This window comes from Coregonus clupeaformis, chromosome 17 (genome assembly GCF_020615455.1).
Source record: "Coregonus clupeaformis isolate EN_2021a chromosome 17, ASM2061545v1, whole genome shotgun sequence".
NCBI lineage: Eukaryota > Metazoa > Chordata > Actinopteri > Salmoniformes > Salmonidae > Coregonus > Coregonus clupeaformis.
Genome location: NC_059208.1, coordinates 69,891,601 through 69,910,651, shown reverse-complemented (window position 1 = coordinate 69,910,651; position 19,051 = coordinate 69,891,601). Strand labels below are relative to the sequence as shown.

Below are 19,051 nucleotides of genomic sequence, written 5' to 3'. Positions count from 1 at the left end.
CTGTCCCTCAATAAATGCTTCCGGAAGGTTCCTCGACCCCAAAGTGACCCTGGGAAGGTGAGTCATTCTAAAAACATTCAAACAGGGCCACATTGATGCCACATGTGAAGACGTTAGTGGCCAGTACACTCAGTGATCCACTGTTCTCTGTGAAATACAATACCTAGGCTAGAAATAGATAAAAGTATGATATTTCAAAATATACTGAATATATTACAGTTTCATACTTTTTTGTACTTTTGTAGTAATACCTCTAAATTGTGAGAACCCTCCACCTCTTGTGTTTCCAGGGTTCCTATTGGATGATGGACGGCCCCTCAGAGCCCAATCCGCTGAGAGGAACCAAGCGTCCGTTTCCAGCTGAAGAGGAGGAGGGGTCCATCCAGGTCCCCCATGTCTCAGTGATGCAGGCAGAGAAACAGCATTCACCCCAGACAGACCATTATACGCCTTTAGCATCGCCACAGGGACCTAGTCAACAACTATCACCCCACCAACATTCACTATCCCCCCCACCCTGCAAGGTAGAGTAAGTTCAGTCCCAACAAATGTATCCAGTAGATTGATAAAGATTACAACCAAATAACAAGCTGTTGTTGTCTATCACCTTGATTCCACAGCAACGGCCACCCTATATGCAGTCCCCTGTCTCCTCTCTCCCTGTCCCCCATGCGACTGTCTCCCCATCTACTGCACCTGCTACTCTCCCCTCTCTTTCTGTTCCTCACTCTCTCCCATCTCTTTCTATCCCTCACTCTCTCCCATCTCTTTCTTTCCCTCACTCTCTCCCCTCTCTTTCTACCTCTCACTCTATTGTCCCCTCTTCTGTCTCTCCTCAAACTCTCCCTTCTTCTTCTGTTCCCTCTCTCTCTGTTCCCGCTTTCTCTGTTCCCTCTCTTTCTGTCCCATCTCTTTCTGTTGCCCCTACCTACGCCTCGTCTCACTCCTGTGATCCCCATCTCCGTTTCTCCTTCTCTGATCTGAACCTGCCAGACCTCTACACCTCCTTCCAGTCCCTCTGCAGAAGCGTCAGGGAGAGAGTGGCCTCGCAATGTACGTTCTCTCTCACTTTCTAAATTAGTGTTTTTATAGGTATCTCTCTGTGCTGTCAGAGAATGTGTGTATGTGAGTGTTTAACTCTCTCTCTCTCTCTCTCTCTCTCTCTCTCTCTCTCTCTCTCTCTCTCTCTCTCTCTCTCTCTCTCTCTCTCTCTCTCTCTCTCTCTGTAGCGGACGTGGGTCCCTTATTTATGTTGACCAATGACAGTACCCCACTGCACACCCCAACCCTCCCCCCTCTCTCCCCTCGTCCTGTACCCTCTGTAGCGCCCGGGCCTCCTCCTGAGGCAGACAGACTGTCTCACAGCAGTGGTGATTATAACAACTCAATACTTGAACACTCAACACCTGAACACCTTAGCACTTCAAAAACCTATTCAACTGTGTCTGTAGGCTTGTCACTGCACTATGTGAATATGATACAGTAACTAAGTCTTTGACAAACTATGCCACCCCTCTCTCTCTGTTTATCTCTGTAGTGGTGCCAGCAGACTGGTTCAGTACTACAGACACTCTGAAGGAGAGCTTTAGGATCGCCAGCAGTCTGGACTGGGCCAACATTGACCTCACTAGCCACCCAGGTCACTTAACAAACAACATGATTATTATAGATTAATGCTACCCATTATTTCTACATTATGTCAATGTGATAACTATTTTTGTCAATCTTCCTCTTCCTCCCTGCTATTCTTTTCCCCCATCCTCCCTCTCTCCTCCAGACCTCCTGGAGAGCATGCGCCAGGCCGAGCTCTGTGATTGGGCGCTGGAGCCGACGCTCTTCACTTCGCTCTGTGATTCGCTGAACCGTTTCTTCACTCAGAAGGGCCTGATTGGCTCCTCCTCTGGTAACAACTCCCCATTGGCCCACGGTGCCCCTCAATCTCTGCTCCTCCCACCCCTTACTCACAACACCCCCACCCTGGCCAGCCTGACTCACCCCTCTCCCCTGGCCTACCCCCCTCTGGTCCCCCCTTCCAGCAGTGGGCAGCCCTCCAGGAGGCCCCTCCACCCCCAAACCCAGAGTCTACAGAGGCCCCACCTGACCCAGCCCGGAGCCCCTCAAAATGGTGAGACCTCAGCCATGGTCACAAGGCGCCTTTCTAAACTAGTTACACAGTACTTTAGCTCTACAACTTCCAGTACACAGTAGTGGTGTTTTGGCAAGTTTTTTTGTTGCAAAGCCTATTTTTGTTTGTTTTACAAAAAGTTATATTTTCTATCAGTGTAAAGCTTTGCTTCGCTCAATGGTACAGGTTGGGGTTATTTAGTCAAATATAGTAGGCATGCTACAGTGCATCACTCTGATGTAATCAAATGGCTTCCTGTTTCCTTGCCTTTGTTGGCCTCAATACCACTAATGTAACAGGGACAGGGCTGGGTTGGTAAGGTGGAAAGTCCACCCCAGTCACCTCGTGACGTCACATTGTGAAGGAGATGAGGAAACGGGAAGTGATAATAGGGAAGTGAACATTAAACTGCTTTGAAAGGGACTTGAGTTGTACTCCTTGTAATAGTTTGAGGTCTGTGCAGTACTTTCCTAGTCAACAAAGGAGGCTTATGATAGTGTCTTCCTCTCTTCTCTCCACTCTCTCTCTCACACAGCTGGGATCCAACTTCAACCTAAACCCCGTCCCCCTATGAAACATCTCCATAACAACAGCGAGGAGATCCAAGATGACTTTGACTGGGACTCTCTGATCGCCTGACACAGAGTGGATTCTGTTTGCCCCACGATTCCATTCAGGAAGCCTACTGGATCAGTGTTGCCCGCTGGCACAGATCTAGGATCAGCTTATTCTCCCCAAAAAACAAACCTGGACCACTGGGAGGAAACATGCAAAACTGAACTTAGATCAGTATCTAGGGGAAACTTCCTCCTACTCCGAGGGGGCTCACATACAAAACACTACACCCTATATTCAGCTGCCTCACCACACACACCGACACTACTCTTGACAGTGAGGATGGTCATTGGTACATTGATTATGACTGAATGCTGTATGCTTATTTGCTGCAATTGTATCCCCATCATCTGGAAGTCTTCACAGAAGCTTCTGGACATGCATATATCCTCCAACTGACAGAGGAGACATCACGTTAATAAAATATTATAAAAATGAATTATTGTCCCAGTTTTTCCCTGTCCAACAGCATTGGCACATCAAACACACAGTACACCAAACAGATAGATTTGTAACGTAAGGCGACATACCCTTTGTGGATTTGTTTTATTTCTTAAATTTCTTTATTTTTTTTCATTTTCATTTTCAAATGTGAATGTTCACAGTTAACACCACACAAAATGACCTTACCCGATAAAAGAGAGATCTTTTAGTTGATATAAAATAACAATCAATTCATCAAACTCAATTAAAAGAAACAGCATGGAGCATGTTATCAAGTCCCCTGTTGTTTAAGTTTTTTTTCTTTCATTCATTGAATTAATCGTATTTTTTTAAAAGAAGCATCTGTAGCGCTCCCCCCGTAGGAGTGAGGGATAAACCGAAAGGAGGCGCCAGTCATGCCGAGAGAAACACCTGCAGACTAGGCATCCTGTATGAAAGAGTGAGAAAGACTAATGCTTCTGATTAATACAACAAATGTGTGAAATAAAATTGGCAGAAAAATGTGACCCTTATAATACCTCATTTGAAATCCCAACATCACATAGCATCGATATAAGTGACAATTTTTAAAAACAAAAAAAATAGATTTTGTATCTTGCCTTCTGAATCACAAATAAGCGAGGATGCAGAATGAATGGAGACAGACACATTGACACACACTCATTCTCTTCCACACAACACATTTGCACAACACATTCCATCTCTCCTCAACCAATAAGATGCCTTCTTTTGATTTCAATGACAATCAGTAAGAAAAATAAGCATTTGGTTTAATGGCATAATTGCGTACATTTTTTCCCCTTGTTTATTCATTCCCAGGAGCAAAAAAAGAAAGAAAGAAATGACATTAAACATTAAATTAAAAATAGAACAGCTATTGAATGATTTGACTATATTGTGCCTGAACTGTTAACATAAGCTTTTTCAGTCCAAATCTTGTTCAGGAGTTCTTTATCCTCCTTCATGCACTCTTCATTTCAGTGTTCATCCTTTCTTTTCTTCTACAGATAGAGAGAGGAAGCGGCAGGTACAGGAGTTTGTTTCTGTTTCAGTTTGTTAGTGGCTATGTCCCCTCTCTCTCTCGGTCAGTGCAATAATACAATATTATATCAGAGTGACATTACTGATGAAGCCTAACTCTCAAACACCCACACATTTATTTCAGAAAGGACTGAAAGAAACTAACACACATTAAAACTAAATAAAAATAAATAAACGTCTATTTCCCTCCCGCTACATCCCACTGAAATGAAAGGAACCAAAATAAAGAAGATTTATTTGTTGTTGAAATTCATCTGAGCTAGGAGAAAAATACATGTAAATGCTTCTGAAAGAAAATAACAAAATTTGATTTTCTTTTTTTTCTTTAAATATATAGATGTACACATGTTTCTTTTTGGAAACATAAATTGTTTGTGTTGAAGGAGGATCGCTCTGGGGGGAGGGGCAGTAGATGAGCCAGGGGGCGGGGCAGGGCCTGGATTGGGTGTTGAAGAGGAAGGGGGAGTGCCGAAACATTCTCAAAGAAGAAAAGGATTGGTGCTGGCGCCCGTCACTCCTGCCCCGCCCACTGCTCCCCCAGCCCCCATCACTCCAGCCGCCCCCGTAGGCCCCCCAAAATTCAGCTGTGGGGGCGGTGCCACACCGGGCCCCATGAAGTGAGAGGACCCAGGAGGACCCATGGGCGAGAGGCCGCCGTAGGGGGACATTCCCATGGGGCTCTGCATCATGCCCATCCCCAAGCCTGGTGCTCCCATTCCCATAGGCCCCATGCCCATGCCAGGGTATGCCATGGCAATGGGCGGTACAGGGCTGGTGCGGAGGCCGCTGAGCCCCAGTGTGGAGGGCTGTGGGGAGATGGAGGACATGGGGGCGGCCGCGCCAAACGGGTTGGAGGTGGGGGGTGGCGTCGGGGAAACCCCCCTGCTGGAGATTGTGCTGCCCGGGGTTACAGCCATGCCAGGAGCTGAAGACGAGGCTGGAGAGGAGAGAATACTTCAATCAATCTACTTTCCTTTCATTTCTTACAAACACATTTGTCACAAAGTGCTTAAAAATATGTGTGTGTGTGTGTGTTCATGTGTTTATGTGTGTGTATTTTATCAGTACCTGTGGTCTGGAGGAAGGGATTGTGTGTTGAGGAGGAGATTGATGGAGGTGGTGGTTGTTTAGGTTTGGGTTTAGAAGACACCAGTGAGTCCAAGTCCACCAGCGATGCGTTGGGCCCCAGGAACGACTCGGGGGTCTTACGGACAGGAAGTGAAGAACACAGAGATGTGAGGTCAAAGGGCACCGGAGAACCCGCACTGTCGCCCGTTAACTGACCTCGCAGTTCTGGGTGTCCTACAGAGAGAGAGGGAGGGAAGGAGAGAGAGAGCGTGAAGGTGAACATTGATTAGACACCACAGCATTATACCATTATTACTGAGGGAGGATGGAATGCAAGGTGGGTGAATGGGGGGGTCAGTGAGCATCTCATCCACGTGTCCGTGCCATTATGTGCGTGTGTGTGTGTCAGTGTGTGTGGATGTACCTGTGCCGTTAGTGTGTTTGGCGGAGTCGCTCCATGGGTCAGAGGTGATGATGGGGTCAACCCCGTCCCCAGCCCAGGGGTCTATTGGCCCCCCAAAAGAGGAGGAGGTGGAGAGGGGCACAGAGGGGCCCCAGGGGTCGACACTGGGGGGGGTCACAGCTATGGGGGAGGGAGACACACAGGGGTTTGGGTCACATACAACACCAGGGTCAGGGTCAATACTATTTCAAGTCTGTCAATTCAAAAGATGAATTGGAATTCCCATTCAAGATTTCAAAAGTGCCATTATTTTCAATGAGGATTGTTAATCTCTTGAACTGAACAGGAATGGAACCCATCCCGGCACAACACCGTACAATATACAGGGAACAAGGAGCTGGGCTGGATCCCAATAGTCCAATATGGCTTCCTTTCTCTCATTTATATGTACTGATATGGAAGAGCTGGACAGCCAGTCTTTTCACTTGAAAGGAGGTAAGAACGGACAGAGATCTTTTATTGAAACCAGAGATATCCCTGACTGAGATATGGAGGGTCACATTCCAAATGATCTAAACATGCTGGTCATTTGAAGAGTATTGGAAAATAGACCAAATGTATTGATGTCCATCCAGACTGTGTAGGTAGGGGTGTGGGACGAGGAGATGGAATGAGAGTAACAGGTGTAGACGAGGCCAGGGGAGTAAAGGTCAGAGGTCACTAACCTGAGGGTCCCCAGGGGTCAACTGAGTTGACTCTTGAGGAGGCCGTCTCTCCCCAGGGGTCTGGCTTGGGGGCTATCGTTGGGGGAGCTGTCCCTCCACTAGCCCATGGGTCTACGTTGGGCGGTGAGGCGGGCGACGAGGTGCCCCAAGGGTCTGCGGGGGCCAGGCCCCAGGGGCCAGAGGCAGAGGGGGCTGGGAGGGGGACTGTGGGAGGGGGTGAGGGGCCGGCAGAGCCCCCAGAGGCAGCAGCAGGAGCCCCCCAGGGGTCCACAGCACTCAGCTCCATTAACGCACTCTGGGAGAGGATAGTACACAGGTTATAACACACACTGATGTTGTAGGACAGACACCAAGATAAGTCAATGAGTTCAAGGCTAGTGTAGTCTCTGTCTCTCATACACACAAAATGAAAACCACAGAGCATACGCTCAGTTAACATACACACACAGAAGGGATAGATCAACTAGTACCGGAACGGGAGAGAGCGAAGGGTGTTTCTTGTTTCTCAACCTGTGGTCTGGGGACCAGCACCGGTCCGTTGGGTATTGATGTTGCTGACCGGTCACTGAGATAATTGGCAAACTCATTCAGTGCTCAAGCACAACTTTTAATTTAAAAAGCTTACGAATACCTGATAGGGTTCAGAAACACTTCTGGTGTAGGCCTTCACTACCTTAGCTTTCAGTTTTCTCCACTCACTCAACACACACAGAACGCACAGGTGAGAGACACAACTACAGCAGGTAACACCAGGAGAGAGAATGAGGAACAGAGTGGTACTGTCTAAAGAGTGTGTAGCCCCCATCCATCCCTCCCCTATGGCTGGCGTACACACACCTCCTCTGGCTTGGCCTTCTGCATCCTGCTCTCCTCGATGGCCATCTGCAGTCTCAGGTCGTCCCCCCTGCGCAGCCTCTCCTCCTGCCAATCACATACAGCTGTGATGTCATCACCTGCGACAAGCGCTCGGGCAGGACAGCCCATAGGCACAGATCTAGGTTCAGCTTACTACCTCCAAATTGTAGCCAAAGCCATTTGGGGAGAAAATGCTAAACTGACATTAGATCAGTGTCTAGGGAGCAACTTAATTTCACTCCCACGGGAAGCATATCTGACCCTGATGCAAAGCTCCAGGAGAGATGCTGCCTTTAGTGACTGCTCTCAGATCAGCTCTCCTCAACCCACGTTAGGGAGTTGGAAAACATTCTCCCTTCCTTGAAGAAATCAAAAACTGATTCTAGACCAGCCGCTATGGGCAGCTTCCAACTTCACCATCTGAAGAAACTGTTCAGGGTCCCAGCCACAGTGGACATGGACTGTCTGCCAGGGCTCTCTATTCAACCACTACCTGTATCCAGCAGTGTTCATGGGCAGACAAACCAACAGTCCTCTTCTTGTGCTTCTACAAGGAAGTTGACATTCTACAATGACATCAGGATTCTAGAATGACATTGAGGTTGTATCTATAATTAAGAATTACATTTGCACACACTGTATATATATTTTCTGTTGTATTTTTGACTTTGTTTTGTTTACCCCATATGTAACTGTGTTGTTGTTTTTAAATCGCACTGCTTTGCTTTATCTTGGCCAGGTCGCAGTTGTAAATGAGAACTTGTTCTCAACTGGCTTACCTGGTTAAATAAAGGTTAAATAAAAATAAATAAATTGAGACAAAAGAAAGGAAACTGGGATAAAACAACCTGTCTTTATATTTAGGTAGAGTGTTGGTTTGCCTTACCCTCTAAACTTCTGAATACCGGCGTTGGTTGAATACTGCCCTCCAATTTGCAGAGTGCTGGCACTGGAAGATGCCTTTAACTGAGTGAGTTTAAGTATGTCATTGTGTGTGTAGTTTGAGGCATGCTTTGAGAACAGAGTAATTTGCAATGGAAGAATAAAATGGTAGTAATCACTCATTCAGAAACTGCTACGGGTTAAATTGAGTCATTCCAATTATGAAGTCTTCGCCATGCATAATCTTACACAGATTAAATCATAGGAGAGCTATTTTTAAAACTACTTATTTCCTTCTTACCCGCTTATATTATTAACCCATTGACATTTGTGTGTTTGGAATTAATGAAACAACAGATAATTCCTATGAATATCATTCATTTTGATTGGGATTAAGACTCGATGGAGTGACCGCCGGCTGGGTAGACAGATTGACAGATAGATAGGTAGATGATGATCGGTCGGTCAGGTGGTGACCTTTGCCCCCTGACCTGTTCTTGTACTTCCTTGCTGAGTGTGAGTGCATAGCGGAGCTCTGCGTCCTCCAGAGGGGCCACAGTAGTCTGGGGGTTAGGGGTCAGAGGGTAAAGGTGAGTGAATGGAAACACACATTGTCCTGGATTAACCTTGCTATGCCCGGATACTTCTGTTATGGACTGGTAGATAAGTGTCATCATATAAACTCAGCAAAAAAAGAAACATCCTCTCACTGTCAACTGCGTTTATTTTCAGCAAACTTAACATATATTTGTATGAACATAACAAGATTCAACAACTGAGACATAAACTGAACATGTTCCACAGACAGTCCCCTGTAGCTCAGTTGGTAGAGCATGGCGCTTGCAACGCCAGGGTTGTGGGTTCGTTTCCCACGGGGGGCCAGTATGAAAATGTATGCACTCACTAACTGTAAGTCGCTCTGGATAAGAGCATCTGCCTAAATGACAAAAAAAAAAATGTGACTAACAGAAAATTGGAATAATGCGTCCCTGAACAAAGGTGGGGTCAAAATCAAAACTGCGTAACAGCTCAGTAATTCTGGTGTGGCCACCAGCTGCATTAAGTACTGTAGTGCATCTCTCCTCATGGACTGCACTAGATTTGCCAGTTCTTGCTGTGAGATGTTACCCCTACTCTTACCAAGGCAGACTGCAAAAGTTCCCCGGACATTTCTGGGGGGAATGGCCCCAGCCCTCACCTCGCATCCAACAGTCACAGACGTGCCCAATGGGACTGAGATCTGGGCTCTTCTACCAGCTATGGCAGAATACTGACATTCCTGTCTTGCAGGAAATCATGCACAGAACGAGCAGTATGGCTGGTGGCATTGTCATGCTGGAGGGTCATGTCAGGATGAGCCTGCAAGAAGGGTACCACATGAGGGAGGAGGATGTCTTCCCTGTAACGCACAGCGTTGAGATTGCCTGCAATGACAACAAGCTCAGTCCGATGATGCTGCGACACACCGCCCCAGACCATGATGGACCCTCCACCTCCAAATCGATCCCGCTCCAGAGTACAGGCCTCGGTGTACCGCTCATTCCTGAGACAAAACCGCGACTCGTCAGTGAAGAGCACTTTCTGCCAGTCCTGTCTGGTCCAGCGACGGTGGGTTTGTGCCCATAGGCGACTTTGTTGCCGTGATGTCTGGTGAGGACCTGCCTTACAACAGGCCTACAAGCCCTCAGTCCAGCCTCTCTCCGCCTATTGCAGATAGTTTGAGCACTGATGGAGGGATTTTGCGTTCCTGGTGTAACTCAGGCAGTTGTTGTTGCCATCCTGTACCTGTCCCGCAGGTGTGATGTTCGGATGTACCGATCCTGTGCAGGTGTTGTTACACGTGGTCTGCCACTGCGAGGACGATCAGCTGTCCATCCTGTCTCCCTGTAGCGCTGTCTTAGGCGTCTCACAGCACGGACATTGCAATTTATTGCCCTGGCCACATCTGCAGTCCTCATGCCTCCTTGCAGCATGCCTAAGGCACGTTCACGCAGATGAGCAGGGACCCTGGACATCTTTCTTTTGACATGTTCATTAATTGTTTAATGTTCATTGAACAAGCATGGGAAACAGTGTTTAAACACTTTACAATGAAGATCTGTGAAGTTATTTGGATTTTTACGAATTATCTTTGAAAGACAGGGTCCTGAAAATGGGACGTTTCTTTTTTTGCTGAGTTTATATGAGTATATATTCTATGTATAGTGGTTGTAGGGTGTACAGTGCATATATCCTATACAAATCAACCCGTTTATCAAACCATTGGACCTCAGGTTAACAGTGTGGTTGGCCAGCGGGGCTCAGCCTACCCTCCACCAGCTCCAGGTTGGCTGGCTGTACTGTATACCTGTTCCGCCTCCTCCTTGCTCATGGCCAGGGCCAGCTGCAGCTGAAGGTCCTCCTCTCCGGAGCTCTGTGGCCACGCCTGCTCTGGGTCCGCCCCTCCAGAGTGAGAGCCCTGAGACAGAGCTCCACCCCCCAGACCTGGAGCTGAGGGGGCCGAAGAGGCTGAGGGACGGGATGAGGGGACCGGAGGACAGGGAAAGGTGGGGAAAGATAATATTATTGTTTGAATCATGGCATAGTTAGAGCTGGGCAGGAACAAAAGCCTGCAAACACCACATGCATCTCTCCAGGATCAGGGCAACTCTGCATCACAGCAGACAACTTAAAACTACATTTCTGTCTATGGTTTGCTTTCCTCCTTAATCCCTTTCAGAACCCCTGGTGGCTGGTGCAGGCTGGGTAACGTAGTTGTCTCTCACCACTGGTGGTCTGTGCCATCTTTTCTTTGGTCTTGAGTGCATGGATCCTCTCCTCTCGTAGTCTCTCCTCGTCCTTCAGCAGTGTTACCAGCTGTTTGGCCTTCTCCCGCACATTCACCCCCTGACACACACACACATGCAGGTAAAAGCACATGCGTACATACAACACTCAGTGCACAACCTTCATAACAACGCAGCTGTGTCCCTGAATTCTAACAGTTGATAAATGTCAGTTATTTACCTGCAAACTAAGTGCTACATCCTACATTCCTGTTTTCAGTTTTTCCATTTCCATGCAGTGTTTTCCCTGTGACCTGCTCTATTGTTCTCCAGCCATTACCAGCCCATAAACATGTTACTGTTGGCTTTTCACTCCGTGTTTGTATAAGAGGTCACAGTGAAAACATTGTAAAAAGTCCTTGAATGAGAGGCGAGTGGTGATTCTGTACCAGTATGTGATTGGGAACGTGTGTGTGTACGCGTGTGTGCATGCGCGCGTCGTACCTGGTCCTTGCCGTCTCTGTCGATGAACTGGAAGTCCTTGAGAGTCTGGACAGCGTAGATGTTCTCTCTGCACTGCTGAGCCACGCGCTCTGAACCCGTCTTTATGAGGTACTCCATGAGAGTCATAGCCTGGAGAACACACAGTACAGTAGAAACCATAGAGATCCTATTAAATTACTAGAGAAGCTATGTCATAAACCCTCAAAGTTCCAGAATGGGACGAGAATGGCAGCCGTAGATGCGGTAAAGAGGTCAATCAAACTCGACCAAAACAATGGAATTGCCATGGAAACTAGTGTGAGAAAGGGCAGTGAAGGAAGATCCTGAATCTCCTCATTGCCCCCCAGCAAAATTAGCCTTCATTTAGGCTACTGTTTATATGTGTATTTCACACTATGTTGAGGTACAAATCTGAGTATAATGCTTTTATGGATGTCAACCCCAATACAGGTTCATGTCATCGTACAAAGCAACTGCATTACAGTTCAAAACTACCTTCTGATTACCAATCGACCGATTTTGTATGCTACTACTATATCTTCTCATATCCATCTATATCTACATATCTATACATACATATACACACTAGCATGTGGACACCCATTCGCTTCTTACCACTTGGCAGTCCGATGGACAAAATCTGGGCTTGACGTGATACCAGGAGAAAACTACCACTGCCCCAATGCATAGTGCCAACTGTAACGCTTAGGTGAGAGGAGAATAATGGTTTGGGCCAGACCCCTTAGTTCCAGTTAAGGGAAATCTTAACGCCACAGCATACAATACATTCTAGCGCATCCTCTGTGCTCCAATTTGTGGCAACAGTTTGGGAAAGGTCCTTTCCATTTCCCCAGCATGACAAATGCCTCGTCACAAAAGAGAGGTCCAACAGAAATGGTTTGTTGAGACCGGTGTGGAAGAACTTGGACTGGCCTGGCACAGAGCCCCTGACCCCAACCCCATCTAACACCTTTGGACAATTGACCACCGATCGCGAGCGCCTAATTCCGCCTGACATCAGTGCCCGACCTACAATGCTTTTGGGCTGGAATGGAAGTATGCCCCTCGCCGCAATGTTCCATCATCTCCCAGTGAAAGCCTACCCAATGAAGAGTGGAGGCCGTGACATAGGGGGTACCAATAATCCCACACAGTACTTGGCCCGAGATGTTCCAAGGGGCAGATGTCAACATACTTTTGATTATGTTGTGTAGCTATGCTACCAGCTTATATGAACGGGAGTTCGCATTTAGCAGTCAACATCTTCTAAACCTGAAAAGGAACTACATCTAAATGTTATGCAGTCAAATCAGACTTTAGTAACCACATTGTGAGCCTGTTACAATACATCAACCATGACGGATTTGACGAATATCCACTTTGTTAGATCAGATATATTTTACATTTTAGTATTTGCATCCGCTCCAATCCGCATCCTTATTCTATTCGCCCACGGTTTCATGGTTTCAGGGATAGAACCAGTGACCTTTTTACCGGCCACCTAACCACTAAACTACCTGCCGCCCCGGCAGTTAATTTGAAAAATTCATGGAATCACTGATTCCACTAAAACTGACTGGCTAGATAACAAGCATAATGTACAGATAATCTTCAAATTCAATGTTTTACACAATATCTTATTACTGGCTGACCTACTCCCTGACCAAAATGGCTGATATTTTATACTGTCATAAGAAGCCAGATAGAACAATGAGACAGATATTTCACAGGATGTATAAATGTGAAGCATCCGTTTGGCGTTTCCACTCACATATGGTAGTGAGAGGAAGCCCAGTGTCCAGCAATGGCAGACATTCTGCTCATTTTCTCATCGATAAAACAACGGATCTCAATACAGTTCTGTTCCCAAAACTAAAATATGTTACGAACAGAGTGAACTATGTTTTGTAGACTTTACCCTTTGATAAAGTATTACAAATGTGCGTTGTTTAGAAACAGTGCAAAGGCGAATTGAGTTATTGCAAATATACAAATGCATGCTAGAACACGCCAATAGGATCTCGCTAGCTCGTGCTTGGCTCTGCCCACCTCCTTGCTTGTTCTGCCCACTATGACACATTTATTCCCATTTGAAACGACGGACTGTGTTTTATCTTGCTTTAGTTATAAAAATCTTTGGTTATGTCCATTCTAGTATTCTAATTCCTATTTCTATGTGCACACATACAACAGTGAGAGTAAGTGTGTGTGAGCAGACAAACGAGACAGACAGACTACATGTCACCCGTTCTTGTTATGGTCAATATTGAACAAACATTCGCACAACTTTCCTTTTCACTTCCTCTCTCACCACCCCATACCACCCACACAAGCAAACCTTGTAGACGTGTCTCCAGTTCTTGCCGTGGTCGTTGAGGCGTTTCCACACCATGCTCATTATCTCAGAGAAGGCCACCACGTTGTAGGTCAGGTCTGCGATCTCTGACATCAGAGAGCTGCTGGGGCCCCATGGGTCATTGGACGTCGCCTCCCGCACCTGGAGACAGGGACAGGGGGGGAAAGACCAGGGACAAGGGGACGGGGGAAAGACCGGGACAAGGGGGGGGGGAAAGACCAAGGACAAGGGGGGGAAAGACCAAGGACAAGGGGGGGAAAGACCAGGGACAAGGGGGGGAGGAGACCAGGGACGGGGGGGAACATGGAACATCAGAAAAACTTGAAAGCAGTCAACATTGAACAATCTAAGGTGTGATTTAGTGATCAATTAATTGATTAATCAACTGGTAGTTTATATCAAGACAACAGACTATTCATTCCCTTGGCAAGCTCAAGCAAACAAAACATATTACGATATGAACCTCACGACTAAACATGTAAAAACAGACAAAACAATTATGCAAAGTACTTTAATCAAATGAACCCCTGATAAGTCCACAGCCGTGATCGTAGGTCACCTTAACTGATCATCTCTCCTGCTCTCAGAGGTGTGGAGATGAGGTGTGAGAATACACAGGCTGGATAGAACCATCATGATGAATGGATAACATGATTACATTCACCCAGATAGAGAGAGGAGGTGATGCAGGGAGTACACAGTGGAATGTATTATTTGAAAAGTACCAATAGATAAGAGAGGAGAGGAAGAAAGAGCTGGAGAGGGAGGAAGCAGAGGAGGAGGATGAGGTGAGATAGCCTTGAAAGAAGTGATGAGGAAAGGAGGAAGAGGACAATGGGAAACGGAGAAGAATAAAATTTTTAAAAGATGTGTAGGTGGAAAAATGGTCGGAGAGGAAGAGAGAAAAGAAAGGGGGAAGAGGACGAGCGAACCTTGATCTCGGCCTCTGAGAAGTTGTGGACAATGTTCTTCATTTGTCGCCGTAGCGATGAGGTCGACATGGCAACCGTCTGGCTGTCGGGTTCCACTGAAAATCTGACCCACACAGAGAAAGAGAGAGAGACAGTGGTTGTAAAACAGTTAATACAACAAAACAAATAGCAGCCAGGGCAAAGTGTACAGTGAGTTAATACAGAGAGAGAGCGGCAGAGAGAGGAGGAGAGTAGCCTAACTCAGAGAGGAGGAGGAGAGTAGCCTAACTCAGAGAGGAGGAGGAGAGTAGCCTAACTCAGAGAGGAGGAGGAGAGTAGCCTAACTCAGAGAGGAGGAGGAGAGTAGCCTAACTCAGAGAAGAGGAGGAGAGTAGCCTAACTCAGAGAGGAGGAGGAGAGTAGCCTAACTCAGAGAGGAGGAGGAGAGTAGCCTAACTCAGAGAGGAGGAGGAGAGTAGCCTAACTCAGAGAGGAGGAGAGTAGCCTAACTCAGAGAGGAGGAGAGTAGCCTAACTCAGAGAGGAGGAGAGTAGCCTAACTCAGAGAGGAGGAGAGTAGCCTAACTCAGAGAAGAAGAAACGAGTAGAGAAGAAGAAACGAGTAGAGAAAAAGAAAAGCAGCAAGATAGAGAGAGTCATCAAGATGAACAGGCAGACATTGCGTGAATGAGAAAAGCTAAACCAGCAATCAAACTGAGTGGACATAGTGCTCCTTTATGTCAACAGAGAGAGAAAATCAGCACACACACACTCACTCTCTCAATCGGTCTCTCTCTTTCCGGCTCCACTCGTTTACAGAGCGCTCTGTCTCAGGCTGTCCATCTCTCCTCACAGAGACATTGAGTCCCAAAACCACAGATTTGGGGTGATAAAAAACCTGTGGAGCGAGAGATGACAACACTAATCTTACCGGTATGTGTTGAGGGCCCCAAAGTGAAAACCCTGAGCTTCTCCTCACCCCAAACACAACGTAGGCTAGGCTATGTATGGGCTAGGCAGGGTTTAATTGGAATTAGGCATAGTGTTTTGGGCAGGGGCGCAGCAGTCTTGACGTTCTTGTCCACACATACAGTACCAGGACAGGCATGGTTGACACATCTATGAAAAACTCAAGGGCCCCTACTTTAGTTTTGATTCACTTTCACTATCTGACCCACTTAATGCTGTCAGATGGGCATGGCCATCGCATGCAGGCTTGAACAGTGTCACTATTTGACGTCATTGAACTACATGTTAGTACTCTGTGGGCTGTTTAACAATGCTGTGGCATGAATAATCCCAGTGGGCTTCATTCACTTCTCTTTTTGACCTGCACTGTTGGAGCTCAGAGCTTACGAATTTCACTGTGCCCTGCATTTACATCTGTGACCCTGTGTATGTGACTAATAAACTAATCTAATAAGTAGGTACAACATATTCCTATATGACTTTACCATCTCCTCTGCCAAAATTGTTCCAGTGCTGCTGAATAACCCTAGCACAGTGTGGCCGACCAGACTAATAAGGAGTGGAAGACGACAGGTTGTACTAATAGGAGACTAGGTTGCATAACACAGCAGAGAGAGAACCATTCCAAAAGTCAGTTTAGAGATTACTGGAGCAACGTTCCAAAGTTCATGCATCTACCAAGACTGAATGTAGATAAGGGACAAGCTTAGCCCATATCTCTCACAATTCAACACATCAACAGGGTTCAGGCCAATTCTACATAAATTGAGGAAATTATCTGAAATTCCAATTCAAGAATTGAGAAATGCTCCTGTGCTTAATTTAAATGTCAACGACCTCAACCCTACACATCATAATGTGGAGCACTGCATTAGCTAAGCTCCTTATCAATAGTTGAACTTGACAGTACAATAACATAGCTACATGCAACAGGACAGGAGATGTCCAGGTGTTGCATGTAGCTATGTTATTGTACTGTCAAGTTGAACTATTAATAGGGAGCTTAGCTAATGCAGTGCTCCACATTATGATGTGTAGGGTTGAGGTCATTGACATTTAAATATTCAGGACAGCCTACAGTGGAATAAGTATCAGAACTTGCTTGGAGTTTCACTGACACTTTAGCTAGACATAAAATGTGGATTCAACGGCAGATGCATCATTGGCAAGCAAACCCCAACATGCAATACACATGCAACTAGCTAGCTGAAGCCAGACAAACTTAGCTAGTTGGCTGAGTCTAATATTAGCTAGCTAACAAACTATTGAACTAGCTAGCAAGCCAAAGCTATGGCGCTAGTACTAGCCCATATTTGTCTTAACGCCAGAAAAACAAGGGCGGTGTAACGATCAAGACAATGTCAGAACTGTGGCCTCTACGCTCGTTCCCACTTCCTAGTCGCTATCAGACAGTCACACACCCTCCTGAGCCAGAGACCCCCACCCAGTTAGCATGCTAACCAGTTATCATCTCTCACAACAGTCTACATAGCGATTCAACACCAATGCAAACATTACTACAGGAAATACTTGAACTACTACTGCCAAAGAACAAAATGGGAAGTGTAATGAACTTGATTGGCAAACTTAGAAGGCCATCCAAACCAGATAAAAGGGGTCACTAACAAATTAGTTGGCTAGCTAGGCTGGCTAACGTTAGCTATCTGGTACCACCCTCCCAGCTATCAGCTGGAAAACGTTAGCCACTTACCGTTAACTCCTCTTCTCCTTGGCTCTCTCAGTCGCAATCACTTTTAACGTTTTACAATTATGGTGGGGGTTAAGGGGAAAGCGTGAGAGAGAAAGCCGACTAACTAAATATTGGTATTCCTGTCACGACACTGAATGAAACATTGCCATTTACCTAGCTAGGTAGCTGATGTAGCCGATAGTACAAACATATGAGATAACGTTGAACCCTGTTGCTAGCTGGCTAGCTGCTCAAGTGGCAACAGAATACGAGTGGTATTTATGATCTGATCGAGTGACACCACCATCCTTAACATAAAACCGATGGTTATGGAACGTTCACTATGTCAATATTACTTATAATATGTAATAACTGTTGACAATATACCATAATGAACATCTAGATTAAGTCTATACTGACCCTGTTGTAGCTCGAATGGTACAAGGAGATGGCGGAACTTCCGGTTCCGTTCCCGACTACAGGAAAGACCGCACCCCTTTGCACGCTCCCATCATTTAATATTTATCAAATGGGCGAGGCTACACAGTCATTATGCATAAAATAGTCCGAATTTGATCTCAAATTCTAACCTATTGCATTGTCTGGATGGGAATTTAGGGCTATTTATCACATTTATAAATAAGCTTTATACTGTAACATAATGTCAAACTAACCATTGCTATTGATTGTTTTGTATACAGGAACATGTCAAGTGTAGCCTATAAAAGCACCCCTCAGTGTTGAGCAAAGTTGCCAATATTCAAAATTTGTATTTTGTTAAAGGGGAAATCTGCAGTTGCTACATAGATTTTTTGACATATGATATGTACCCATTCATTCTTGAAGAATATAACTTCAAAATGCCTCATGAACTTAGTTCAACTGTAGTATCCCATCAGAACCAAAAATATAAGCTTGTTTTACTCCAATATTTGTAAACAAAGTAAATGTAGACAAACACTGAATAGCCCCAAAACATGGTTAAAACTATAATGTTGATATCATGGATGCTTTAACCTCTACGGGATCAGTGTCCCATACACGGGACAGTTGAGCTAACGTGCTCTAATGTGAATAGTATGACTGTTGTAAGTAACAGTAAACTTTCCAGGACATAGACATGTCTTATATGGGCAGAAAGCTGTCCAATTTACAGTAGCTATTACAGTGAAAAAATACCATGCTATTGTTTGAGGAGAGTGCACAACAACAATACTTACATTCAGTAATCTTGCTCTGATTTGTCATCCTAAGGGTCCCAGAGATAAAATGTAGCAAAGTTTCGTTTGGTAAAATCCATTTATATATTCAAATGTAGGAACTGGTTTCTACAGTTTGAACCCCTGCTGTCTCTGGCTCCACACCCACCCTGCCCGGCCATCTAGATGTGTGAAAGTTAGTGTATAAGCTAATGATCCATCATGTATGACATTCCTTGGAGTGTGTAAACTTGCATCCATCCTATGAATTTGAGAGTGGTTACATTTCTCCAGACCCATCCTTCAGATTTTTACCGAAACAGTGGTGGGGATGCACTTTGTTATTGTTTCAACTGCGGATTTCCCCTTTAAGTTATGCCACTGCAGTAATGCCATTTTTTTCCTTTATTTTTTTCAGTTGATTCCAGTTGGTTTCATGTGCTTCCAGATGCTTTGGGGGTGAAAGCATTAGGCCTACTTGAAACTGCCCTCTAAGGTGA

The 19,051-nt window shown here is 45.8% G+C and overlaps 2 protein-coding genes across 7 annotated transcripts; one reads left to right on the top strand and one right to left on the bottom strand.

Moving 5' to 3' along the window:
* The first annotated feature begins 842 nt into the window (after positions 1-842).
* LOC121556490 (forkhead box protein J3-like) lies at positions 843-3,179 on the top strand. The gene is made up of 5 exons (XM_045226485.1): positions 843-1,053; positions 1,230-1,370; positions 1,538-1,639; positions 1,778-2,125; positions 2,661-3,179. The coding sequence occupies exons 2-5, from the start codon at positions 1,250-1,252 to the stop codon at positions 2,762-2,764; spliced, it is 675 nt and encodes a 224-aa protein (XP_045082420.1). The 5' UTR covers positions 843-1,053; positions 1,230-1,249; the 3' UTR covers positions 2,765-3,179.
* Positions 3,180-3,244: 65 nt separating this feature from the next.
* Positions 3,245-17,844, bottom strand: LOC121556493 (epsin-1-like). 6 transcript variants are annotated; one of them, XM_045226481.1, is made up of 13 exons: positions 17,773-17,817; positions 15,470-15,591; positions 14,716-14,818; positions 13,766-13,924; positions 11,428-11,556; positions 10,924-11,044; positions 10,506-10,666; positions 8,650-8,721; positions 7,259-7,342; positions 6,422-6,716; positions 5,718-5,876; positions 5,294-5,527; positions 3,245-5,162 (listed from the first exon to the last, which is right to left on the bottom strand). In XM_045226481.1, the coding sequence occupies exons 3-13, from the start codon at positions 14,782-14,784 to the stop codon at positions 4,705-4,707; spliced, it is 1,941 nt and encodes a 646-aa protein (XP_045082416.1). In that variant the 5' UTR covers positions 14,785-14,818; positions 15,470-15,591; positions 17,773-17,817; the 3' UTR covers positions 3,245-4,704. The 6 variants fall into 6 exon arrangements, with proteins under 6 accessions (XP_045082416.1, XP_045082415.1, XP_045082417.1 ...); XM_045226480.1 differs by lacking the exon at positions 17,773-17,817 and adding an exon at positions 17,374-17,766; XM_045226482.1 differs by lacking the exon at positions 15,470-15,591 and having other exon boundaries at positions 17,773-17,844.
* Between the last annotated feature and the right edge of the window lie 1,207 nt (positions 17,845-19,051).

What these genes read in the sequence shown, in the direction of transcription:
- LOC121556490 (XM_045226485.1), top strand. Translation starts at nt 1,250, where the DNA reads ATGTTGACCAATGACAGTACCCCACTGCACACCCCAACCCTCCCCCCT. An exon ending in CAGACTGTCTCACAGCAGTG is followed by an intron (nt 1,371 to 1,537) that starts GTGATTATAACA and finishes TTATCTCTGTAG; the next exon opens with TGGTGCCAGCAGACTGGTTC. An exon ending in GCCCGGAGCCCCTCAAAATG is followed by an intron (nt 2,126 to 2,660) that starts GTGAGACCTCAG and finishes TCTCTCACACAG; the next exon opens with CTGGGATCCAACTTCAACCT.
- LOC121556493 (XM_045226482.1), bottom strand. Translation starts at nt 14,784, where the DNA reads ATGTCGACCTCATCGCTACGGCGACAAATGAAGAACATTGTCCACAAC. An exon ending in GCAAGGAAGTACAAGAACAG is followed by an intron (nt 7,343 to 8,649) that starts GTCAGGGGGCAA and finishes TGTGATTGGCAG; the next exon opens with GAGGAGAGGCTGCGCAGGGG. An exon ending in TCCCTTCCTCCAGACCACAG is followed by an intron (nt 5,163 to 5,293) that starts GTACTGATAAAA and finishes TCTCCTCTCCAG; the next exon opens with CCTCGTCTTCAGCTCCTGGC.